Source organism: Phocoena phocoena, chromosome 2 (genome assembly GCF_963924675.1).
Source record: "Phocoena phocoena chromosome 2, mPhoPho1.1, whole genome shotgun sequence".
Lineage (NCBI taxonomy): Eukaryota > Metazoa > Chordata > Mammalia > Artiodactyla > Phocoenidae > Phocoena > Phocoena phocoena.
In genome coordinates, this window is record NC_089220.1 from 98,640,293 (window position 1) to 98,667,313 (window position 27,021).

At 37.8% G+C, this 27,021-nt stretch overlaps 2 protein-coding genes and 1 pseudogene across 2 annotated transcripts; 1 reads left to right on the forward strand and 2 right to left on the reverse strand.

Moving 5' to 3' along the window:
* On the reverse strand, nucleotides 1-165 carry PIGBOS1 (PIGB opposite strand 1). The gene has a single exon (XM_065872985.1). The coding sequence runs from the start codon at nucleotides 163-165 to the stop codon at nucleotides 1-3; it is 165 nt and encodes a 54-aa protein (XP_065729057.1).
* Nucleotides 166-555: 390 nt separating this feature from the next.
* On the reverse strand, nucleotides 556-1,476 carry LOC136118477 (methyltransferase-like 26 pseudogene; annotated as a pseudogene).
* Nucleotides 1,477-2,726: 1,250 nt separating this feature from the next.
* On the forward strand, nucleotides 2,727-26,787 carry PIGB (phosphatidylinositol glycan anchor biosynthesis class B). Its single transcript, XM_065871730.1, has 12 exons — nucleotides 2,727-2,874; nucleotides 4,496-4,628; nucleotides 5,056-5,176; nucleotides 8,816-8,920; nucleotides 10,508-10,638; nucleotides 13,197-13,337; nucleotides 14,625-14,676; nucleotides 19,802-20,013; nucleotides 20,628-20,692; nucleotides 23,068-23,281; nucleotides 26,141-26,321; nucleotides 26,650-26,787. Exons 1-12 carry the CDS (start codon nucleotides 2,742-2,744, stop codon nucleotides 26,785-26,787), a joined length of 1,626 nt encoding a protein of 541 aa, XP_065727802.1. The 5' UTR covers nucleotides 2,727-2,741.
* The last annotated feature ends 234 nt before the right edge of the window (nucleotides 26,788-27,021 follow it).

The window sequence follows — 27,021 nt, forward strand, 5'->3', positions numbered from 1 at the left end:
TTAACTTTTCTTCTCTTCTGAGTCTTGTACCAATTTCAACTTTTCTTTTAATTCCTTCTGATCTCTGGAATACTGTTCAAATACTGGTTGATAAATATATATGCCTCCAGCAATTCCAAGGATGGTAGCAAAAAGCAGTTGTGGAAAAGTCAATCTTCCAAACATTTTTTCAACAAACACCGCACAGTGCAAGGGTGGTTTCCAGGATATCTCTTCAGATCTGTATACAAAGAAAATGGGAAGCAAGGCAGTAACTTAGCACAATATCCTTTATAAAGACTTCATGTCACAACTTTGCTCCTGCATGAACAGTATTTTTGTCATAATATGTAAATATGCTTATTGATGTAACTAAAATAGGAATCCAGATACATAGGGAATATGAGAAATGACGGTCAGGGGATGGGGTAAAATAAAGCTAAATCCTATTATAGAATGTTTTCAGTGGTTTGGGGGTTTTTTTGTTTTTGTTTTTTTGGACAGCAGGAAACACTTTATTCCCAGGATCTCAGCAGCCCTGTGGCCACTGGCTAAGAATCCCCAGTGTGGGGAGGGCTAGTTCCCATAGTCTGGCCCAGGGTGGCAGGCGCTGGTGGTCTGGGTTTGTCCCAGGGACACAGGCATGGCGGAGAAGGGGGTTACTCTTTCCGGAAAATTAGGCACTTGTTGGCTGGTATGTCCACCATCCTCTCCAGGAGCAGCCCACTGGCCTGGCCCAGGTCCTCCAGAAGGGCTATATCCCGCAGCCCCCACTATGGGTTCCTGCATCAGAGGGTCAGGTCAAAGTCCACGTTACTCTGGGGAGAAATCTTCCTGTTGATGGCACAGGGCCCATAGGTGATGAGGAGCGCCTTGCGTTTCAGCAGGTGTCCTGCTGCTCTGAAGAGCCCCTCGATGCAGCTCAGCGGGCTGATGTGGCTCATGTCGATGCAGAGTAGCAGATCCAGAGATTGAGGCAGGATCCCGCCCCACTGCTCCCAATCTCACCTCACGTCCAGGTACAGCGGGGCCTTCACGTTGGATAGTCCCTGGGCCTGAGTGGTGGCCAGGATGCTGTCCAGGCAGCTCTGATCCACGTGGTTCGGCTGCCATTCGGCATGGGGGAAGGCCCGCCCGAAGTGGGCCGTGCGCTGGCCAGAGCCCGAGGCCAGCTCGAGCACGCGGTCACCGCACACAGCCGCAGCATGCGCAGGATGGGTTCCTTGTTCCTTTCCGCGGCTGCCGCCACCAGCGTCTTTCTAGTCCTGAGCGGCGTGGTCCATTGGCAGTGGTAGTCCAGAGCCGCTGGGCCCGTCGGGAGTGGTGGTGCAGTACCGCGGGGCCCGTCGGGAGTCTTCAGTGGTTTTAATGGATGATTTTTTAAATGGCAATAGTGTGAGAGAGGGGAGAAGCATACTCTTTATGCCTTTAAAGGCATACCAAACCTACTGAAAGAAACAGCCCCCCAAAAAAGTTGAAAGTGATCGCCAAACCCATCTGGAAGTAGGATAAAGAGATTTCTTACTTTTCATTATTAGCCTTTCTTTACTATTTTACGTTTTTTGGCAATATGTATGATTAAAAACAATTTTTAAAAACAAGCTAAAAGATTTTCTAGTGCCTTTTGATGCTGTAGTAGGTACATATTGACATCACCTCTAAGTCATTTGCCATCTATTTTTGACAAAAATATAATGAGGATTTGGCTGGTTTTACTTTTAACAATTGAGGAGTTAAGGCTCTAGAACTTCTCAGAAAATTATACTCCTTGCTATAGTCTATAGTCTGTGAGAAGTCCTACAGTTGCAGGAGACCCTAAGCAGATGTTTATGAACGAGGAAAGCAGAGCGAAGAATTTACACGTTTCCTTATTACGACAATATTTCACAGCCTCCTAAACCAGCTCCCAAGGTCACAAAAATCAATAGGAGCTTAATAATTAGTAGCTTGCTCTTAATATATTGCTAAAATTGTCATTTAAACTAATCGAGGTGGGGGGGAGACTGTTTCTCTTGGACTCTACAGCTAACTGGATAAATGACAACTTCACCAAGCTTGGTTTGGTTCAATGACCGCTAGGTATAAGAAAAGGAAACATTTGCAAGTCAGCTCCTTGGAAAACAATTAAACCACACAAACACGGCAAGGTTCCCCTTCTGCCACTAGCTCGCTAAGAAACCCTGACCAAGTCCTTTAACGTTTGAGGGCCTCATTTCCCACAGGCTAAATTACCCCTACCCTGCCTACGTCGTTCAACAAATACTTATTGTGAGATCACCCAAAGAGTGCAATGTTACACCAACACTTCCGTTTGTAATGAAGACTACTATTATCATTACCACTCAGAGACCTCTGACAGTCCTGCTCAGGCTCCGCGCCGCCTCCCGCCTGCCCCCGCAGAGGCGAGATCCGGCTCCTTTCTGCAGTTTCCGGACCGCCAGCCGCAGAGACCACGAAGCCAAAGGAGGGCAACAATCCCTCGAGAAAGAAACGTAGGCTGGAAAGCAGGGACTAGGCCGTGGCGAAGCGCAGAAGCGTTGCCGGAACATGCAGCACTGCGCCACAGGGACGCGCAGCAGAAACCAGCCGCGGGCGTGGGCGTAACCAAGTTAGCTTTTCCCGGCTACCTCCGCGCCTGCCAGAGACGGCCGCTCGCAAAGGCCAAACTTAGTGGGCGGAAGAGCGCGCTGCTTCAGCTAGCTGCCCAGGGCTGGGGACGGTGACGCCTGGCTGTCCCCAGCAGACCTCGAAGCAGATGCAGGATGGAGCGAGAGGGCGGCGGCGGCAGCCTCTTTTTCCGTGGTCTCCAGAACCGCTCCCACGAGAAGATGAAGCTGAGAACGAGAAAGTCCACCTTGTACCTCAGCCAGCAGAAGAGCACTGGCCGCGGCGGAGGTGAGTGAGTGGGTGTGGAAGACGAGCGGAGTGGCGGTGGCGGGAAATCGCCGACACTGAGCGAGGGCTCCATCTGCTGCGGTGGGGGGGGGCGGGGGCAAGAAATCACTTTGCTTTCGAGAAGGGATCCTCGATCCCTGTCGTTTGCGCGTCAGTGTATTCTGCATTATTTTGTGCCGTCCTCCCCGCAGCCGTGTGAAGTGAGTAGGCGTGATGTGGCCATCCCCTTTTCAGAGAGGGGGTCGCCACCCTGGCCCAGTGTTCCCGAGGTTTCGTAGCTACGGAGGGGCCGATTCCTGGAGTGGGACCAGGTCTGACCCCCCGCCGCACTGCTTTTTCTTCACTGCCCCCTCCGCCTTTTCTTTGGTCCTGATGTAATGTTGACAGGAGAAAAATCATCCCAGCAAGTGGGATTTTGATCTGTCGGAGGGGTATTTACTATAAAGATGGGCTCCTCATTCATTCTTTATTGTGCGCCTTTTATGTGCCAAGCGCGGTTGTTCAAGGGCCACTTCTGAGTACAGTTTCTTCTGCCTGAGTCTACGGACTAGAGAGAAGGAAAGGAAAGAACAAGGTTTTCGGACAGCAGATACAGTGCAGTCGGGAGGTTTGTTTCTGAAAGATGAAAGTTCAGAAGGGGTATGTGGTGTTGAACGTACCAGTTGTCTGAGAAACATTTAAAATGTGTTCCTGGAGAAGAAGGAAGGAGAGTGGCAGGAACCCGGAATGTTAGCAAAGACTCACAGTGGATCAGAGGCACGTTGCAAACTCAAGTCCTCAGGAGGCCGGACAGGCAAGGCTAAATATTATATACGTAAGAAGTCAAAGCACCCTATATTTCAGTACCAGCCAGTTGTTCCCAGTTGAGCTCTGTGTTGCCAGATCTTAGAGTTTTGATATGCTGCAATACAGATGTTAATATAAAACCTGATTTTTAAACGTTGGCAACTAAATTCACATTAAAAAAAAATATTGTCTACAGGCAGTCCATTTGTGATTAAGAGGGCTTTGGAGTCAACATACAGACCCAGTTTTGAATCCTGTTTATTTACAACCGTTTGACTTGGGAGAAGGCAGTTTAACTTCTGAGCCTGTTTCCTCATATATAAAATAGGGCTAATGATATTTTCCCCATAGCATTGAGGACTAAATGAGATAGTGTGTGTAAAGGAACGAACTCAGTGCCTAGCATATAGAAAGTATCAGTAAGGACTATTTTAAAATGCATAGAGGACCATTTTATATGCTAGTATATGCACATTATACAAAGTGTTGCTTCCTATGTTAGTAATTTGTTAGCTGGTTTCTTTCATTAGATATACATATAGGATAACCTAATTAGCCTAAGGCCTTAGTTAACCCAGTCTTTTTCAAAATGTATCTTAATATTCTCTTTATATTAATAAGTTGCCACAAAGATTGGTGAGGCTCTGGCCTTTTTCTAACTTTCCACCCAGGTCTGCTTTGAGAGTAGTGTGGAGGGGCCAGAGTTCACCACTGCTTTAACAGAACCTGAGCAAGGGGCCAACCAGAGCAGCAGATTTTAGCTCCCCAACTGGAATTTGCCTGACTTTTGTGCTACAATTACCTGTTTGTTCATTTTTTGTTGTTTTTTTTTCAGATCTTCTTGGTGAAAACATTTATCTGGTCTTGTTTACCATAGCATTACGAATATGTAACTGCTTTTTAGTCCAAACAAGTTTTGTTCCAGATGAATATTGGCAGTCTCTTGAAGTTGCACATCACATGGTTTTCAAATATCCTTTGTAGTTTCTTTTCTGGACTAGAAATGTGTATTCATCTTAGGAATTGTGTCAGCTCCATGACATATTTGCAATAAATTTTCCATATTTTCTCCAAATAATTTTAACTTATAGAAGTGTGCCATTATTCTACGCTAATATTTCTTCTATATCTTTCTTTGATGTTAGTGTACCTGACTCAGCCTTTAGCATATATTCCCAAAGGGTTCAGTAATGTGGAGGACATAGATGAAGTAAAAAATGCATTCCTGCTTTGAAGAAGTTAACAGTTTAGTTGGCCAACTGCATTTTTACTTAAGATATCCAGTGTAAAATACTATTTTTTTAAGCTTCTTTGCCAAAAAATAAAAGTGTTTTATATATAGAACTGAAAAGAGGTTTTGTTTCAGTGCTATTTAACATTAGTCCTTAATATTACTAATTATGGTTATTTGACTTGGGAATGGAGAGAAAGATTGAGGGGTTACACTTACCCCTTAATCTTTGCAAGCATATACAAGATTCTGCACCTTTTGGGGAAAGATAGTGTTCAGTTGCTGGTAAGTTTAAATAAAAGTAATCAAAATAGTCATTAACAGATTTATTCCATCCCTTTTTTAAGGTTAATGTATATTAACTAAACGATAATATTGGTATCATGAAGTTTGTTTTTAAAAGACTACTGTTGCTAAACTCAGACCGCATCTGGGAAGCCCAGTGTTCAAAGACATACTGTGATGTGTAACTGTTCAATATGTGCTAAAACATAAGACTGAGCGTGAAAGTGTTCTGCTGTGAGCAATCCTGTTAAGATATACAGATTTTCAGAATGACTACATTATATATTATTCGTACTTTAGAAGTAAATTTCCTTCATAAAAGGATCACTTAAGAGCAGTGTTGTATCTTGCTTTTTTTAACTTGTGAGCAGATCATGTTATATGAGCCTATGAAGACTAGACTAAATACATGTAAACCCACTCAGGATTTAGTGTTGAAATTACAAATTAGGAAAATTAATTTGACAAAAATATAGTGATATATACAATCATTGTGCTATGTAGTAATTAGCCATCAATAGTAAGCAGGGTTGTAATCCCTAGATCATGAACTTTGGGGGTCAGTCACCAGGAGAGGATACAAAAGAACTAACGGTGCAAAAGTTTTTCTAACCTCATTCTCAGTATCTTTAAGCTATCATCAAGTTGGACTCAGAAGTTTGGGCCTTCCCCATTTTCTGTTAGGGAAGTGGCCCAGAATTCCAAAGACAGTCTAAATCCTGAAAGGTTTTTTGAAGCCTGGAAAGACACTGAGGTTCTGGAGTTCTCGTTTTTGTTTTGGTTTGGTTTTCTTAGGCTGTATTGTACCCTCCCCTTTGCAACGATATTTGATTACCCATTATCGAGAAACAGGACCGTATCGGTAAAATTGATGCTTCATTTGGGAATATCACAGGGAAGGAAAATTGAGAGCAGTAGCAGGGTTTCTCCCATTAACACATGTAGAAGTTAGGAACTATGAATTCTCTTTCCTTCTCTCAGGGCTACCCACCAGCTTCTAGATCAAGAAGGATATTCATAAAGACTCGAAACAGGGCAAATATATATAACATCCCAGAAAGTAGGTTATATTATGAATGAAGGAGTCTTCAAGATTGAAAAACTTCCTATTCCTCCACGATCTATCCACTGCCCTCAACCTGTAGCTGACCCACCTGACCATTTTGTGATTTAAAGGAAACCTCCTCTCGTCCCCATCCTACCCTACTCCAATACCCCTCCACCCCTGAAAAAACCTCTATCCTACCTGGAACTTGAGCAGATAGAGAACCATTATGATGCTATCAGTCAGTCATTCATACTCTCATATTGATTATTTTAAAATATAGATTATACAATTTTGAAACTAGAAGGGTCAGAGAAGGGATGAAGAAAATAGACCAAAGTCACAGCATGTTAAAAGCTAAAACTAGATCCTAGGTCTACTTATTTACAGCCTAGTGTTCTTTCTAGATAGCTTCTCTCTAAACTGCGTAAGGTGTGTGAAAAGAACTAGGGATGGCTTAAAGCTCTGCTGTCCAATATGGTAACGGCTACTGAAGACTTGAAATGCAGCTAGTCCAAATTGAGAAGTGCTATTAGTGTAAAGTACATACCAGACGTCCAAGAATACAAAATAAGAATGTGAACTATTTCTGTAACTTTTATATAGATTAAATGTTGAAATATTTTAGATATAATGAGTTAAACAAAAGCACTAAGATTAATTTTACCTGTTAGAGATTTTTTTTTTTTTTTACTTTTTGACTACTATAAAATTTAAAATTCGGTATGTGGCTCACATTGCATTTCTACTGGACAGTGCTGGCTTAGAATATGTGACAAGAAAGAGGGATAAGAAGGGAGACCTGTGGGAGTACCACAGTGGGGGCTTTGAACAGTCAGGAGATGGCGCAAAGGCATGTGGCTCCTAGAGCTTAAGGGAGGAGGATCTTAAAGAGCAGGAGTGTAGAAAGGTAAGCCAACACAGGCCTCACCTTCAGGGTTTACCCCTGGCATGTTCCTGCTCCTCTTTACCCCACCGCCCTAGTTGTTATTTTCCAGAAGCCATGTGTAACTGTTTAATTCTGGTCAGGTCCTTATAACCTGGAAAATAAGGATATCTTAAAAAGTCCGGAGAGACTGCTAATAACTGGGAATTTACAACTCCACTTATTTTTGTGTTGAGCTAAAATCTACCTTCTCTTAAATTCAGTATTTCTACATGACAACCCTTCAAAAAAGTATTATTTATCCAGGATAAATAATCTCCAGTTCTAAACCTCATAATCAGATAATGTCCTCTAAACATCTTCTAATTTATTAATGTCCATCTTAATATGTGGGTCTCGAAACTGAACACAATATTGGAAGCTAGGGTAACTAGCTCAGAATATAGTGAGACCATTAACTTCATAAATACTATACTTCTCTCAGTGCACAAGAATCCTTTTAGTCGCTACCTCAACACTCAGCTCCTATTAAGTCTGTAGCAAAATTAACTTTTTACATGAAATACTTTCATACCTGGGAGGTGAGGAGGAAGCTTACAGATTCTTATGCAGGGCAAACAGAAGGTGAGTACAGAGGTGCCTTTTACTGTATTTTACAGTGCACAGTTTATGTGGAATTATGAAGTACAATGTACCTTTAACTCTAAGATTTAAACATTTATTTACAGATTATTGATATAGGATGTAAAGCTAAAGTGTTAGAAGCCACTGACAACTGAAAGTAAAGCGGCTCTAATTATAATGTAAAATTAGTGAAGTTTGATCCAACAAAAATACAGATTTACATATAAATTTTTAGAAACACATCTTTTGAGCAAACTAAAATTAAGCTGTGATCTACCAGCAAGTGTTACTTTGTTAATAACTGTGACACATTTTAAAACTCAAAGATGATGCTAATGTATGACATTAGAATCATTAACTGTAATTAAGTTATAATACATTTACTCTTTCTTTTTACTCTTAAATTTATTCTTTAGTGTCATCTGACTGGATACTATGTTACATGTTTCTGTAATTATAGATTACTTAAAGCTTTAAAAAAAAGTAACATTATTTTATTATCTACGTCGTAGGATAGGGGAGCAATGTAACTTAGTAGCTAAGAGCTTTGGAGTTAGGCTGACTTGGGTTTGAATCTTGACCTCCACACTAACTAGCTCTGCAGCCTTGGGGAAATTAACCTCTCTATGCCTCAGTTTTCTCATTTATAAAACAGTACCTGTTAGAAGCACTGAATCAGCTGATATACATAAAGTACTTAGTATCATACTTAGCATACAGTAGGGTAAATGTTTCATAAAAAATTACCTACTGTTACGCTACTGAAAAGAACTATATGTGCTTCTAAAATAGAACCTTCACACAATGAAATGGTCTGCTGGCTATTTAAAATTAGGAGTGTTGTAATATATATATATTACAGAGAGAATGAGAATGAGAAAACTACCTTTTGGTATTTCCATGAAAATTAATGTAATTTTTAAGGTATAAATTATTTTTGCAGAAGAATGGAATAATACATCTTTTTTTTAAACTAAGAATGGCTTTCGATTGATAGTTGGGTCAGCTTGTTGATTTCTTATGATTTTAAAGTATGAACCAACAGATGTTTTTAATATCTTTTTTTTTTTTTTAACTAATGAAGATTTGGATTCCTAGACTTGCCCAAGCACTTCTGTCTGCTATAGCAGACTTGAGGCTTTACTCATTAATGAAGCAACTAGAAAATCAGCAAGTGGCAAGATGGGTGGTAAGTCCTAAACACTTTAGAAACTGTATGTCAGTTACTTCATTCCTACAAGCATGAAGCACATGAACAGGTCAGTCAATATGATTGATTCCCAAAACAGTTTCAGAAAGTAATTTGTACAACTTTATAGGGGTACTTCCATAATTAAGAACAGTAAAATGCAAGTGGACATGCTATCTCTCTCCTTCTGAATGAGCCCTAGGTGGCAGAAGCCACTGATACCCTCCAACACTATGAAAGGCTAAACCCTAGGACCCAGCCTTGGGAAGCACCATGACTCAGAACTGAGTCCTTGCCTCACTTTCCATAATATTCAGTAGGAATAGTTCTAAACCACTGCCTACCTCACAGATCACCTCAGCTGTTTACAACCCTTGTTCACTCTTCCTCCAGCTACCTGAGACGTATCTTTTCACTGATGCACTCTTTCTCTTCTGGCTAGAATGGTAGAAATAGCTGGACTTTGTAAGAGAATGTGGTATAGAAGACTGTCTTTTGTCATTTGGCTCATTTCACAGTGGGGAGATAGATTCTCAAACTCCCATTCAAATCTTGAATGGATTTTCCCATTTAAACCATAAGTAAGCTTATATGAGCCAACTTAGAAATCTTACTGCCTTTTTTATATTTCTGTTAGCAAATATATTCCAAATTCCAAGTAACCAATGTACCAACACATTTCTGAAATATTGTTATTAATATTAACAATTTATTATTAATAGGACATGTTTCTGCAGGTAGTGTGTTGATTTGCATTAAAAAGACAGATTGCTTTAGCGATTGAGTCCTTGATAATTGATTCAAGGATTAAGTCAATCTCTTTAATTTGTGCTTAATACACACTGTCGAAGGCTGAACCTAAAATGGCAAAGGCATAATGCCTTTGAAATCCTTCCTCCAAAGTAGCAGCACTAGGATCTTCTAGCTCAGGAAGAGCCTTTAACTTCACAAAAATTGGGAACATATTTTAAAGTCTGTATTTGAAGAGATAGGAAGCTGGTACGATGTTTAATACCCTTGCAACAACTAGTAAGTTTCTTTTAAGGCATTTGTTTTGTAGACTGAATGATGCTTCTGTTTGCATGTTCTACCAAAAAGTGGTTTATTAGTTTAGTCCATTTCCAAATTAAAATTTAGTGGTGTTTCCTGATAGTCATGATTTTTTCTCTTACGTTGTCTTAAATTTTCCACCAAGAAATAGGACAACATTCCAAGCAAGGTCAATAAAAATCAGTCAAAATACTTGTCAGTAATATAAGACAATTGGAGGAATACTGATTGTGAGACTCTAGTTACGAATTTCAATCTTCTCCGAACTCTACCATCAAAGAATCTGTGTTTTATGTCTTTTATTAGTGTGAAGTGAGATTTAAATCAAATGCAATGCCACAAAAATGTACCTGAAAGTATAAACTTAACTTTAACAAATACAGACCTGGTATCATAGATGTGCTTGATATAACTTCTTAAAAACAATGTTTGGACATGCCCACTTTTAACATTATTTAGACTTGCTTGCTATTTTCCTTAGAATACTAAGCTTTTTGATTTCCCACTCCATATACGTTTGCTTATAATTGTTCTTAGTTTTTCTGCCAGTTATGCTCTTGGTTCACGTGGTATTGCTGTACCAGAACTCTTACAAACACCATGGAAACTGTTCTCACTATAATTGCTCTTTTCTACTATCCTTTGGAAGGTTCAAAGTTTATGAACAGGTGAGTAACAGTACTGTTATAATTATGTACAAAACTCTAAAGCATGCTTTTGAAAAATCTTAAATTATCAATATATTGCAATGTCCAGTGGACCCCCTAATGCTCATGAAGGCTGTTAGAACCACAAATTCACAGTTGATGTATTTATTATAGCAGGAAAGAGATATACTCAAACCAGATAATTAAGGAGAGTTTAATAAAAGGACTGTTTACAAAGGTGTAAACAATGTTTGGAAAAGCTAATAAGGGGATACCATAGTACCCAAGGGCTAGTCACAACAGGAAGTTTCAATTACCCTTTGGCCCCAAGGAGCAAGGAGAGGAAAGTTACTGAAATCCATAGAGCTGTAACTTTGAGAGGACCCCAACAGGAGAGGGGCACAGCCAGCCTTTAACCATAGCAAGGAAAGAGCAGGGTGAATAAAATACCCTGACTCTTCTGCCCTGCTGTTAACCAATACTAATGAGAAGCCAAAAAGCAAGATAGCCCATTGATATAGTCCATAAAGGTCAGCCTCCCTGCATATTGAGCAGGTGAAGAGTAGAGAGCAGATCTGGATGGGCAAATAGAAAACATATGGACCTGGTTTGGGTTTATATAAATTGGTATAAAATACCAAGCAAAGGGAACATGAGAAAAGGCACAGAGCTATAAAAGGGCTTCACTGTATTCTGGGCAGGTTGTCCAGAGGAGCTAATGTGTGGTAGGATGTGTGGGAGAAGAAAAGGAGGGATGAGGCTAGAATGGAAATTTGCCTTTCTCCAGAATTTGGACTTTATAGGTAGCAGCTGACCACTGGTGGCTTTCGAGAAGCATGACATAATCTGATTTAGAAATAATTCTCTCATAGTAGCAGTATTTAGGATATACCGAAAGGGAATAAGCCAGAAAATTTGGGAATCTAGTTAAGAAAATTTGGGAATCTAGTATCCATTCTCCCTTATATGTAAGGTTTTTGGGAGGATCAAATCAAATAAGTTCATTTCTGCATTAGACTCTCGACTGCAAGAATAGGCATTCACTTAAGTTACCTATAGATGAGGATATCTAAACATTGATTTCTATCAAATGAGAATATTACAACAGCTCTCAAGAATTAAATGAGACTCTATGGACAGTATATAGCGTATAGCACATGGCCTATTACAAAGTAAGTGTTCAGTAAGTACTGATGATTGACAATGATATTAAGTAATATTTCTGGGAAATTAAAAAAAAAAAAGACTGTGAAAAGATTCCAAACAAGTGACACAACTGTGAAAAGATTCTAGAATAGTGAGAGTACTTGATGTAAAATGATGGCAATGAGAATGGGGAGGAAACACAGTGGATGTGTGGGATGAAAAGTTTCTATTTAAGGTGACTCCAAATTTTAAGACTGAGAAACTGAGTGATACCATTAACTTAAACATTAGACACTAAATAGGTTTGAGGGAAAGGTGTGGAGCTTATTTCATACAGTTTGATTTTGAATGCCAGTAAGAAATTTATGTAGAAATATTCAGAAAGGAGTAAGAAATCCAAGTCTGAAAATTTGGAGTGAGGTTAGGTAGGCCTAGATATACCTGGGCATCCCCTAGGTAGTTTCACTATGGCAGAATTTGCAATTAGGCTGTCTGCAAGTCAGACCAAGCCACAGATGTTTTATTTCACCTACACAGTGTTTGTTTTTTAACTACTTGGCAAAGTTTGTAAATTGGGAGATCTTACCTAAAATCTGGATTTCTAGTTCCTCTTTAAAAAAAATGTAAGGCCTGTTAACTTTTTGGGCCAGGATTCCTTCATGATGATATCAGACACCCATGCAGCCAATATCACACAATTTTTATTACTTATCTGGTCTCTGTAAGCATTTGAACTTGAAATCCCTGCTCTTACATCTTCACCAACATTGGAAATTTCTTTATAGTTACTTATTAGTTAATAGGTATGTAATGGTACCATAAAGTTGTTTTATTTTGCCACTGTCTGTAGTCCTCATGATTAAATTATCAGGTGCTCGCCTTCAACCCTTTATTGAGGGAAGTCCTAATAGTAAAAACCCACATTTCTATCCATGATCATATAGGGTTTTATAAGTAAGATTTTTTTTTAAAAAAATCAGGTGTATATACGCATCTTTCAGTTGGACAAAATTACCAGCTTACATTCAAAACAAAACCACATGTGCCCAGATTTTCCTTATAAAATGGGGACTGTCTTTTATCTCTTTAGGAGAGACTTGATCATTTTTCCACCAGGAAAGCGACTGGCAGAGTTGTACGGTTAAAAGATGGTATACCTCAGTAAACAAGATAAACATTAGGACACAGAATAACTTCTTACTTGAAAATACTAGAATATTAAAGCTGGAAAAGACCTTACGTATTACCTTTCTTTATGGATGAGAAAAATTAAGAGCCAGAAGTTTAAGTAACTTCCCCAAGTTCACATAGCTATTTATACCAAAAGGAAAATGCTCTCATTGTTTTAAAAAAAATGTTATACCACAGCGTAAATAGATAACTTCTGAACTCATTTCCTAGTTGTCTTGACAATACCTTTTCCTTGCTTATAGTGTCAAGTACTCCTCCCTGGTGGCACTTGCCTTTATAATTCGTCCCACAGCTCTTATTCCGTGGATACCTTTGCTGTTCAGACATTTCTGGCAAGAACAGAGAAAGCTTGATCTTATTCTACATCAGTTTTTACCTGTAGGGTAAGTATGGCTACAATCCATATATTAATTTTAACAACCTATAAATTATAAACAAGATTTTACATCTTTTAGTCAGTTACATCTTCTAACGTCAATGAGAATTGTCAGACCAAGGAAACATAGTATTTCCAATTTTACATGTTATATTTTTATTTGTGATTCTGAAGTATTTTAATTTGCTTAAGTGAGGATCTTGGCAATTTTTCTAAATTAGAACTTTCCTATGCTTTATTTCTTAAATATTTTTCAAATTTTTTTTTTAGAGATACTTGATTCCTTCACATTTGTATGGGGCTTTATAATATATGTGTTCACATATTACCTGATTTTCATAATTCTTGGATCTAGGCAACGTAGGTGTTTTTACTTTGTGATACAGAAAATGGAGGGCTTGGTGAAATTAAAAATGAATTATAGCCAGTGTCACTGGGTTGATTGCTCTGATGGAAATGGGATTGAAACCCAGGTCCTCTTAACTACATTTTGAGCTCCTAGGATCAGAATTATCCCAGGTATCTAGTGGAATATCCAAAATAATTATTTATTGAAGGGATGAATGCATTTTGACTCTTAAAACAGTGATCTTTTTAATATACTAGTATTTACTCTGTACAGGTTATTTTTGGTAGCTATTAAAAAAGGACAAAATCATCCGGTGGCTAAGTTGCCAGTGTTGTCATTTCTCAGATTTATTAGCATTGTTTTGGAAGTAATGCATTCATTCAGCAAATATTTATTTAATCCTAGTATGTGCTAGGTGTCGTTCCAGATGCTGGAGATACAGCAATTTAACAAAGTAAAGTCCATTCCTTCATGAAGTATATATTCTAGTCGGGGGGGGAGACAGCTAGAAACATATGATTTAACATGTTTCTCAAATGACAGTAAGTGCTATAGGGAAAAATCATGAGAGCCTGCAGGTGAAATTACAGCCCCAGTCAATATCCTGACAAGTTATGAGACCTTGAGTCAGAGACACCCAGTTAAGCTGCCCCTGGATTCCTGACCCGCAGAAACTGAGATCATAAATGTTCATAGTTTTTGGTTACCACATTTTGGGGTAGTTTGTCATGCAGCAATAGATAATACAGAGTTTGTTACTTTTAAAAAGTTTGCTTAAATATAGCTTCTCTCAAGGAAAGATCTTTCAAAACGATATTCAGTTGGTAAAACTTTTAAAGCATTTTTAAACTGGCTTTTGATGCAGGGCACTTTGCAAAGCCATATGCCACTGTTGGATTTTCAGCAAGTTCAGAATGTTAATCACCCTTTTATTTTGTTTTTCAGATTTGTCACTTTGAGTTTCTCTCTGATAATTGATCGTATTTTTTTTGGTCAAGTAAGTAGAATTACGCTTTTTTTTATTTAAAAAAAACTATTTTAATGTAATCATTTATAACACTAAAAACTCAACCTTACTTTTTAATCCATGAATATCTGGGAGCATAAGCAAATCATTTTTTTAATGATATGGGATATATTAGAAAAAAACTACTAGCATATGCCTTTGGTTAACTTTGCTGTGTTTTCTATATAACAGAATTGTATATTCCTAATTGAAGTTCAAGAATCCATTTTCAGGCATTTTTGTCAGGTCTGAATATTTCTGTCAGGTTTGTAACAATAAAGGTTAATTTTTAAATGATTTTAATTGACCTCAATTATTCAGAATTCAAATTAACCAGAATATTCTTTAAGCATCTGATTTGGCATTTTAATCTTATGACTATTGGTAATACCTTTGGTTGTTTTTAAGTTCCCTGTTTTTAAGTCACTCATGGGTTCTGGAATCAGATGCCACTGTCTGAGGCCTAGTGCCCTCATTATTAGCTGTAAGACCTTGGACAAGTTGTGTATCTTTCTCGCCAGTTTCCTTATCTGGAAATAATTGTGATACCTGTCTCTTACGGTTGGAAGATTAAATGAAATAATACATGTAAAACGCTTACAACACTGCATGGCACAAGTGAGCACTTAACGTTAGCTGCTGCTGTCATTACCTACTTTATGCTATAATTCAAACTGCAATGTTTTCAAAGCTTTATCTTAATACGTAATATCTGATGCCATAAGGTAGAACAGTAAAAATTTTAATATGGGTACCAAACACATATACTCATAAAAATTATTTTTAAGGATTCTCTTTAGGTCCAGTTTTATGTAAAACTTAACACTGTCATAACATTTATTCATACTTGCTTGAATCTCAAGAACCTAGTGTTTCACAAATTAACAAAAAACACATTAGTACTTAGAACATAAAAAAATTAATAAAGAATGATTTCATTGTTATTACAAATGACAATGAAAACACAACTATACAAAATCTATGGGATGCAGCAGAAACAGTTCTTAGATGGAAGTTCACCATGATACAGCCCTTCCTCAAAAAACAAGAAAAATCTCAAATAAACAACTTAACCTTACCACTTAAAAGAATTAGAAAAAGAAGAACAAACAAAACCTAAAGTCAGCAGAAGGAAGGAAATAATAAAGAGTAGAGAGAAAATAAATAAAATAGAGATTTAAAAAAATAGAAAAACATCAATAAAACCAAGAGCTGGTTCTTTGAAAGGGTAAACAAGATTGACAAACCTCTGGCCAGGCTCACCAAGAAGAAAAGAGAGAGAACCCAAATAAACAGAATAAGAAATGAAAGGGGAGACATAACAACCGATACCACAGAAATACAAAAAACTATAAGGGAATACTATGAACAATTATATGCCAACAAAATTTGACAACCTAGAAGAAATGGACAAATTTCTAGAAACATTCAGCCCACCAAAAATGAATCAAGAAGAAACAGACCTATTGTATAGCACAGGGAACTCTACTCAGTGCTGGCTCTGTGGTGACCTAAATGGGAAGGAAATCCAAAAGAGAGGATATATGTATATGTATAGCTGATTCACTTTGCTGTACAGTAGAAACTAACACAACCTTGTAAAGCAACTATACTCCAATAAAAATTTTTTAAAAAGAAGAAGAAATAATTTGGACAGACCAATCACTAGAGGTGAAACAATCTGTAATTTTAAAACTTCCTACAAACAAAAGTCCAGGACCAGATGGCTTCACAGGCAAATTCTACCAAACACACAAAGAAGACCTTATACTGATCCTTCTCAAACTCTTCCAAAAAACTGAAGAAGAGGGAACACTCCCAAAGATAGTCTATGACGACATCATCACCCTGATACCAAAACCAGACAAAGACACCAGCAAAAAAGAAAATTACAGGGCAATATTTTTGATGAATATAGATGTAAAAATTCTCAACAAAATATTAGCAAACCAAATCCAACAACACATAAAAAAGATCATACCACAACCAAGTGGGATTCATCCCAAGTTCACAAGGATGGTTCAACATATGCAAATCAATGTGATACACCACATAAACAAAAAGACAGAAACCACATGATCATCCCAATAGATGCAGAAAAAGCATTTGACAAAATTCAACATCCTCTGATGATAAAAAACTCTTACCAAGGTGGGTATAGAGGAAACATATCTCAACATAATAAAAGCTATTTGACAAACCCACAGCCAATAGAATACTCAATGGTGAAAAGCTGAAAGCCTTCCCACTAAAATCTGGAACAAGACAAGGATGCCCACTCTCACCTCTTCTATTCAACACAGTACTGGAAGTCCTACCCAGAGCAATCAGACAAGAAAAAGAAATAAAAGGTATCCAGATTGGAAGGGAAGAGGTAAAATTGTCATTATATGCAGATGACATGATACTATATATGGAAAAACCTAAAAACTCCACATAAAAACTACTAGAACTGATAAACGAATTCAGCAGGTAGCAGGATACAAGACCAACATACAGAAATCAGTTGCATTTCTTTACACTAACAATGAAATATCAGAAAGGGAATGTCAAAAAACAATATCTGGGACTTCCCTGGTGGTGCAGTGGTTAAGAATCTGCCTGCCAATGTAGGGGAGATGGGTTCAAGCCCTGCTCTGGCAAGATCCCACATGCCGGGAAGCAACTATGCCCATGCACCACAACTACTGAGCCTGTGCTCTAGAGCCCACGAGCCACAACTACTGAGCCCGTGTGCCTAGAGCCCGTGCTCCGCGACAAGAGAAGCCACCACAATGAGAAGCCTGCGTACCACAATGAAGAGTAGCCACTGCTCGCCACAAATAGAGAAAGCCCGCATGCAGCAACGAAGACCCAAAACAGCCAAAATAAATTAAAAAACAAAATCTTTCAAAGTTGCACCCCCCAAAATAAAACACTTAGGAATAAACCTGACCAAGGAGGTGGAAGAATTATACACTGAGAACTATAAAACATTAATGAAGGAAACCGAAGACGATTCAAAGAAATGGAAAGATACCCTATGCTCTTGGATTGGAAGAATTAATATTGTTAAAATGGCCATACTACCCAAAGCAGTCTACAGATTTAATGTGATCCCTATCAAATTACCCATGACATTTTTCACAGAACTAAAAGAAATAACCCTAAATTTTATAGGGAACCATAAAAGACCCAATATTGCCAAAGCAATCCTTAAGAAAAAGAACAAAGCAGGAGGCATAACCCTCCCAGACTTCAGACAATACTACAAAGCTACAGTAATCAAAACAGTGTGGTATTGGCACAAATACAGATATATGGATCAATGGACCAGAACAGAGAGCCCAAAAATAAACCCACACACCTACAGTCAATTAATCTTTGACAAAGGAGGCAAGATATACGATGGGAAAAAGGCTCTTCAGCAAGTGGTGCTGGGAAAGTTGGACAGCTGCGTGTAAATCAATGAATTTAGAACATACCCTCACATTATGCACAAAAATAAACTCAAAATGGCTTAAAGACTTAAATATAAGACATGACACCATAAAACTCCTAGAAGAGAACATAGGCAAAGCATTCTCTGACATAAATCATACCAATGTTTTCTTAGGTCAGCCTCCCAAGGCAACAGAAATAAAAGCAAAAATAAACAAATGGGACCTAATCAAACTTAAAAGCTTCTGCACAGCAAAGGAACCATAAACAAAATGAAAAGACAACCTACAGAACGGGAAAGAATATTTACAAACAATGAGACAGACAAGGGCTTAATTTCCAAAATATACAAACAGCTCATACAACTCAACAACAAAAAAACACACAACCCAATTGAAATATGGGCAGAAGACCTAAACAGACATTTCTCTAAAGAAGCCATGGCCAACAGGCACATGAAAGGATGCTCAACATCGCTAATTATTAGAGAAATGCAAATCAAAACTTCAATGAGGTATCACCTTACACCAGTCAGAATGGCCATCATCAGAAAGTCCACAAACAATACATGCTGGAGAGGGTGTGGAGAAAAGGGAACCCTCCTACACTGTTGGTGGGAAGGTAAGTTGGTACAGCCACTGTGGAAAACAGTATGGAGTTTCCTCAGAAAACTGAAAATAGAATTACCATATGATCCAGCGGTCCCACTCCTGGGCATATATCCAGACAAAACTCTAATCCAAAAAGATACAGGCACCCTTATGTTCACAGCAGTACTATTCACAAGACATGGAAACAACCTAAATGTCCATTGCAGATAAATGGATAAAGATGTGGTATGTGTATACACACACACACACACACACACACACACACACACACACACACACAATGGAATACTACTCAGCCATAAAAAGGAACGAAATAATGCTATTTGCAGCAACATGGATGGAACTAGAGATTATCATACCAAGTGAAGTAAGTCAGGAAGAGAAAGACAAATACCATATGGTATTACTTATATGTGGAATCTAAAGTATGGCACAAATGAGCTTATCTACAAAACAGAAACAGACTCACAGACATAGGGGACAGACTTATGGTTGCCAATAGGGAGGGAAGGATTGGCACTTTGGGATTAGCAGATGCAAACTATTATATAGATAATAGGTAAACAACAAGGTTCTATTGTATAGCACAGGGAACGACATTCAGTATCCTATGATAAATCATAATGGAAAAGAATATATAAAGAAGACTGAGTTCGGGCTTCCCTGGTGGCACAGTGGTTAAGAATCCACCTGCCAATGCAGAGGACACGGGTTCAAGCCGTGGTCCAGGAAGATCCCACATAACGCGGAGCAACTAAGCCTGGGCTCCACAACTACTGAGGCAGCATGCCACAACTACTGAAGCCCGTGTGCCTAGAGCCCATGCTCCACAACAAGAGAAGGCACTGCAGTGAGAAGAAGCCCATGCAGAGCAATGTAGAGTAGCAACGAAGACCCAACACAACCAAAAATAATAAATTTATTTTTTTAATTAGTTCATATTCAAAATTATTAATGTAAACTACAGTCTGGTGTTAATAGACTTCACTCTGATTTAATTTCATGATTCAGCCAAATTCCCTAATGCCAAAGATTCATACTTGGCACTAACACATTTCTATTTCTTTTTCCTTCGATGATGCCAGTGGACTCTGGTTCAATATAATTTTTTGAAATTTAACGTGCTGCAGAATGTGGGATCATTTTATGGTTCTCATCCATGGCACTGGTACTTCAGTCAAGGATTTCCAGCTGTCCTGGGTACTCACTTACCCTTCTTTATTCATGGCTGCCTTCTAGCCCCAAAGAGGTACAGGATATTTTTGGTGACTGTGCTGTGGACACTGCTAGTTTATAGGTAAGATTTTATTTATTCAAATAGTTCACTACTTAAATGTTACCAAGAAGTTAACTAAATTATTTAAAAGGTAAACTGTTTATCTTTTGGAGGTGCATTAATTCTTATGATTTGTTAGTGGGGATTATTTAGCAGATGGAAAATGTAATAATTATGCTGGTACTCAGACAGACTGAATACTTCTGATAACAGTTTGCTTAATATGGATACATTCAATTTTTAAAGAGGTTGAACAAATCGTATTTGCTTTTAAAAAACAGAAACTGCCAAAATTTTAAGTACTGAAGGACCAGAGAAATATTTTGAAAATGTATGCGCCTTTATTTGAAATTTGAGTAAAATAACTTACTTGGATTGGTAATAGAAATCCTTTTTTTAGAATGCAATTGTACTTTAGAATATCGCATTGACATCAAATGTTAGGATTACTTTTAACACATCATCATCACCTTATAACTAAAGAAGAATGAGACTGATTCCTAAAGCATGAAATTCAGTCTCAGTAATTACAAAAACAGATCATGTTAATCATATTTTTTAAATACATTAACTTCTCAAACCATTATTTAATATAAAAAATTAATATTTTCTTTGAATATCTTTTTTTACTATAGCATGTTGAGCCACAAAGAATTCAGGTTTATCTATCCAGTTTTACCATTTTGTATGGTGTTCTGTGGTAAGTATTTTCGTATAATAGAGAAAAAAATCGATTATAAAGAAACAGTTAAAAGACAATCAATGCTTATTAAACTCTAAAATATTATTTATTTTCTACTAGGCTAAATAAGAATTGCTCCTTAATTACAAATTGAGTATATTACTGCAGGATTCCCTTTTTTGCAGCCTAAATATCCTTTTTCCTGGGTCCTGTGAGATAAAAACATAAGGATCCAGTATCCATACACCTTTTGGTGGTGGTGTTTCTGGCTGTCAGAAATCTTTCACTAAAAAGTAATACAACATGTCTATTTTAGAATAGCTAATTTAAGTTTATGGTTAAACTACAAAGTTCTACATTCCACAAATGAAAAATGTACATTGAAACTAGTTTTTAATGCTTTACACACATCTATCCCTTCAAGACTCACTCTAATGCATATGCAATTTTTAAAGTGATTCACACATCTTAGTTTTTAATCTTTTCTCCATTTTTCCACTAGGTTTTTTTCAGTAAGTTTTTTACTTATGGCTGCTAAAAAGTCTTATATTACTCGGCTCTGGAAAATATGAATTTTTTCATTGGTTGGTTTGGAAAATTTACGAATTGAAACTTTATTAACTTCAAGTTTAATTCAGAATGAGTGTTGGCTTCCTTCAAATATTAATCACTAAAAAAATCACTGGACTAAGGAGGGAAGAAATGAGTAATCAACTGGGCCTGGAGGCTCAGAAAAACTAGGAAGTTAATGGTACCAAACTTTTTACTTAAAAAAAAAGCAAACCTCTAAACAACCCATCGAGTTAAGCAGCCTTCTTTGACCAAGTATAAGTGATCTCCTACAGATCTCAGATGTAGTCTCTTCAATTTAGACACAAACATACACATCTATGTATTTGAAATATCTAAAGTTCTGAAACCAAAGTTAGTGTCCTATTTATAGTCTTACTTCATATACAAATGCAGGCACAAATAAAAATATAAGCATCTAAGAGCTATTTGGCAAGTTTTAAGAATAGTGGGACCATTTAGCAGAGCAAATCTGTTCACAAATCACTATTAAGATTTAAACTTTTTTTTTTTTTTACAATAACTTGAGTTAGAGTTATAATTGTTTGCTTTTCACCCAGGTGAGCATTGCCAGACTACTGGAGGACAAATATTTCTGTGCACGTGTTTGGTTTGGTTAATTTACGAACTTGGTTTCATTCCATTTTTATAATCTGGTTTTTCCAGCATTCCACTTCTCTGCTCTGTGTCTTTACAGAGTGTTTTAAAGACTGAGTTGTCTGAATTCTCATTCCCATTCCAAAAGAGTAAGTCTTTAAGTGGCAGGATCTTGGGTTGGGTTTCTGCTTAATCTGTTTTTACTACAGTGGCCAGTGCAGACTTGCTGGTCTCTGATTAGGCCACTTTGTTTTTCCATATGCTAATCTTTTTAGCAAAACTGCGCATGTACTGTTTCAAAAGTCAGATAAGGATTTTTAAAGAACAGTGGTTCCCCTGCCCTCCCTCCCATTACCATACTCAGAGGCAATCACTTACACTCTTTTAGGTGGTTGTTTTGTTATTTGTCTCCCTCTCTAAATAAAATGCTAATAATGCTCTTAAAGGTTACTGTTTTTGGCATTATCTGACTTCTCACTATGGAAAATGAAAATATAGATTTCCTTAGCAAAGTGGTTTTTTTGTTTTGTTTTGCCACATACAAGAATTACTTTTACAAATTAAAAAAGAAAAATTGTTTAGCATCTCCAAATTGTCCAACACTATAGTGAAAGAAAAAAAAATAATAAAACATAAATCGTTCTCTTCCAGAAAGAGATCCATGCCACCACTCATAAACTGACCACTGAAAATCTCCCAGGAGCTTAGTGGTGTATTTTTCTAAGAGGATATTCTGTTATACTTCCTCCAGAATTACTGAGACCTGTATGTACACATCCATTGCTAGTGTTTGGAGATTAAAGTGATAGGTAAATGGAATAAATACAAGTCCTGTTTGTTTAGCAACTATGTACCAGGACAGGCACTGGACATACATTTTTTTCTAATACTTGAAAAAGGTACTGTTAGGGAAGATAGGGAAACTAATTCCAGAGCTAGAATTCAAATCTGTTTCTGTTAGACTCTCTAGCCATAATCTTTCTGCTATACCTCAATTCCTTTTTCTAGAAAAAAGTCAAGACATGGATGATAATGGATAGTGACAGTGAATGGTCAGAGAAATTACAAAGATGACGTATTGCTGATTTCTTGTTTGTCCATGACAGCATTACAGCTTGTACTACACTTCCATGAAAGATTACCAATATAATTTGCAGTTAATATTTGCTTAGCTATAAAACAAAACATTACCAGTGTTACAATTCAGTGTGTCTATCTTTATATAGGATACTCCCTAAACAACCTGAAATTGTGGAAGAAACCAGCTCTAAGTTTCCTGTTTCTATCAAATATGTTCTTTGCCCTCTATACTGGTTTAGTTCATCAACGAGGTACTCTTGATGTCATGACTAATATTCAAGAACTCTGTTACAACAATACAAATATATCTTCAGCTTCAGTACTTATGATGATGCCTTGTCACTCTACTCCTTATTATAGGTAATAAAATTTGTTCACTATATGCTATTATTACAAAAACGACTTTAAAATTCCTTTTGGATTCCTGGATTTAAATTAATTGATCAAATGATTATAAGAAATTTGAAACTGCTATTTATGTCAATGAAAATCATATACAACTTTTAAATAAACTTTAATATTCTTTTTTCAAAACAACTTACATTTAAATAATCTGATCAAAAGCCTATATGATATTTTATACTATTTAAAGGTAGTATAAAATATCATATAGGCTTATTTGATGGTACTCTTAGTAAAGAAATTCACTTATCATTGATCCGTACAAACCTATCATACATCTTATTATTTACATAATTTTGAAATAATCTCAAAACACTGGATTCAAGTCCAGATTTACTGTTGTACTGTTGCCCTGGTTTTAAACCAGTGTTTTTAGTCTCTTTGGATATCAGCTGTCTTGCCTGTAAAAATTAGGGAATTCAATTAGATGACATCCTAATGCTTGGATTAAGTGTGTCTGGGAACTAACACTGAAACTGCCTTTAATTATGCAGGACGTTTAAAAAGACATCATTGGGCTTCCCTGGTGGCGCAGTGGTTGAGAGTCCGCCTGCCGATGCAGGGGACATGGGTTCGTGCCCCGGTCTGGGAAGATCCCATATGCCGCGGAGCAGCTGGGCCCGTGAGCCGTGGCCGCTGAGCCTGCGCCTCTGGAGCCTGTGCTCCGCAACAGGAGAGGCCACAGCAGTGAGAGGCCCGCGTACCGCAAAAGAAAAAAAAAAGGAAAAAAGACATCATTGACCCTATGCTTGTATTTCAGGCAGCTGTATTACTTCACCAATTGCCCAATAAGGGTAAAAGGACAAGGCAAACAGCTTTCCTTTAGAAAATTCTTTACCTACCTGGCTTTAAACAATCTGAAGTTAATTTTCCATGTGCACAGTCAACTTAGTATCAAACCTGATATCATTTTAAGGTAATTTAACACTTTTGGAATACTGTACTTAACTGAATCATTAATGCCAATCATTAATATGCAATTTGGAAATGTCTACCAAAAGCCACAGGTTAGATGGATTTAAGACCCCAAGTATCCCTTTAACTTGAGGATCCTATACTATATAAAAAAGACTAGAGCTGCGAGAGGGACATTCACTCTCCATCCATGCTCTCAGTAGAGTTAACACTGAAGAGAACAGGAATTCTAGAGGCACCAAGATGCTCTCCCATACATGGTTGTAGTGGTTGATATCTTAGGCTTTGTATAGTTCACCTAGTTCTTGTCTTACATTTTTTCAACTTGCACAATGGAGCACACACAAAAAAGAAAAAACAGTCTGATACCTACTTTGGAATATAAGGCTGGCAGCTTTTTCTCAGTTTCTGCTTTCCCCCTGAAGCAAAACCTTCATCTTCAAAATTATAAAAGTCATGAAGTATTTGAAATAACTTTATTTATTTAGGCATTGTTGGGTCTTTGTTGCTGCGTGCGGGCTTTCTCTAGTTGTGACGAGCTGGCTTCTCATTGCGGTGGCTTTTCTTGTTGCGGAGTACAGGCTCTAGGCACGTGGGCTTCAGCAGTGGCAGCACACAGGCGCAGTAGTTGTGGCACGCGGGCTCAGTACTTGTGGCGCAGGGGCTCTAGAGCGCAGGCTCAGTAATTGTGGAGCACGGGCTTAGTTGCTCCATGGCATGGGGGATCTTCCTGGACCAGGGCTCGAACCCATGTCCCCTGCATTGGCAGGTGGATTCTTAACCACTGAGCCACCAGGGAAGTCCCAGTCATGAAGTATTAAGGTCTTGTGTAAATTTATTTTGTTTGCATTTCATAGATAAAAATAAACTTTTATCACTTATTAATTTTTCTTCTTTTTATAAATTTATTTATTTTTGGCTGTGTTGGGTCTTCGTTGCCACGTGCAGGCCTTCTCTACTTGTGGAGAGTAGGGGCTACTCTTCGTTGTGGTGCGCGGGCTTCTCATTGTGGTGGCTTCTCATCGCAGAGCACAGGCTCTAGGCACACGGGTTTCAGTAGTCGTGGCACGCAGGCTCAGTAGTTGTGGCTCGCGGGCTCTAGAGCGCAGGCTCGGTAATTGTGGCGCACAGGCTTAGTTGCTCCGTGGCATGTGGGATCTTCACGGACCAGGGATCAAACCCGTGTCCCATTGGTAGGTGGATTCTTAACCACTGCGCCACCAGGGAAGTCCCTATATTAATTTTCCTGAGGCAAAGTTGTAAACATGGCTTTTTGCATGGCCCAAGTAACTGGCTTAAGTTGTTATGATTCATCAGTCCATCTTTTTTACATACACTCTAGTCTTTCTATGCCACAGTAAAACCATTACTTATTTGAATTTTGATCAGTGAACCCATGTTGCTCTCTATTACTAAATCTTACTTATATAAATATTTAAGAAAAAAAAAAAAGGAAAAACTTGTCATGTAAGGATTCAGAGCAGAAAGAGGAAAAGAATCCTTTCTGGTTCATGATCAGTTTTCTACTTTGCCAGATATTACTCTCTTATTAACAAGCAACATACCCGGTCCCAAAGGCCCCATGCATCCCTGGAACAGCATACTAATGTTATAGACTACTGAGTCCCACAAGCTGCTGACCTACTTCCCGCCCTGAAATGGAGTTTTGCTCTTTAGTTTGGACTTGAAGTTACTGCACAGGTACACAGTGTGAGAATCATATTCTCCATTTTTGAGAAAACTGCATTAAAGGTGTGCCTCCTCACCTTAACTGGAACCTAGTTTAGATTCAGATTTCACATTTTGTTATGTGAGCGTATCTTAAGAGTAATTTGAAAACTTTCACGAAAAAAAATTTTTTTTTTACTTCTTGTAACTATAATGGTAACTTTCTTTTTATAGCCATGTCCATCACCCACTTCCAATGAGATTTCTCCAGTGTCCCCCAGACCTGACTGGAAAAAGTGATTATCTTGTTGAAGCAGATATATTTTATCTAAATCCCTTAAAGTGGTTGTATAGAGAGTTTCAAAATGATTCAACGCTGCCTACTCACTTGATCATCTTCAGCATCTTGGAGGAGGTAAGGGAACATGAAAAAAGGTATAACTCAGTATTTTTATTTCACCTCTGGTTTAGCAAACACTCAGGTAAATAGACAACATCACTTTTTTTATGGTCCCTTTCAACCCATATTTTATAACTGGTCTTTTCCCTAGTCCAAATCAGCCCTAGTTCTATAACTACCAAGGAATATATGTTACTTACCATGAGTTAATTATTTTATTAAGAAATTGCATTGTTTTATTAAGAAAAGGGTTTCAGAAGAACAAATAGGTCATTCTTAAATTCTTGAAACAGTACTCAGGAAAATGCAGCCTTTATTTACTTAAACATTTATTTACTTCTAGGAAATAAATCCTTTCCTAATTTCAAACAAGTATGAGAGAACTGCTGTTTTCTTCCACACTCACTTTCCGGAGCGTCGAACTGGAAGTCACATATACGTCTATGAACGGAAGTTAAAAGGGAAACTCAACCAAACATGAACATGAAATTCTGACTTTGTTTAGATCTTTCTCAGAGAAATAGACATTGCTGAGCAGAAATATCCAGATGCTGCTTAAATATGCTAGTAAATACTGGGTAAAATTCATGGAACTAGCAAAAAACCACTATGAACTGCTTTACCAAATATCACTACTGAGGAAATATATGATAACTATCACAAAATATAAAATCATGTATTAATAATGCAAATGCCAGATTTTAAATAAAGACCT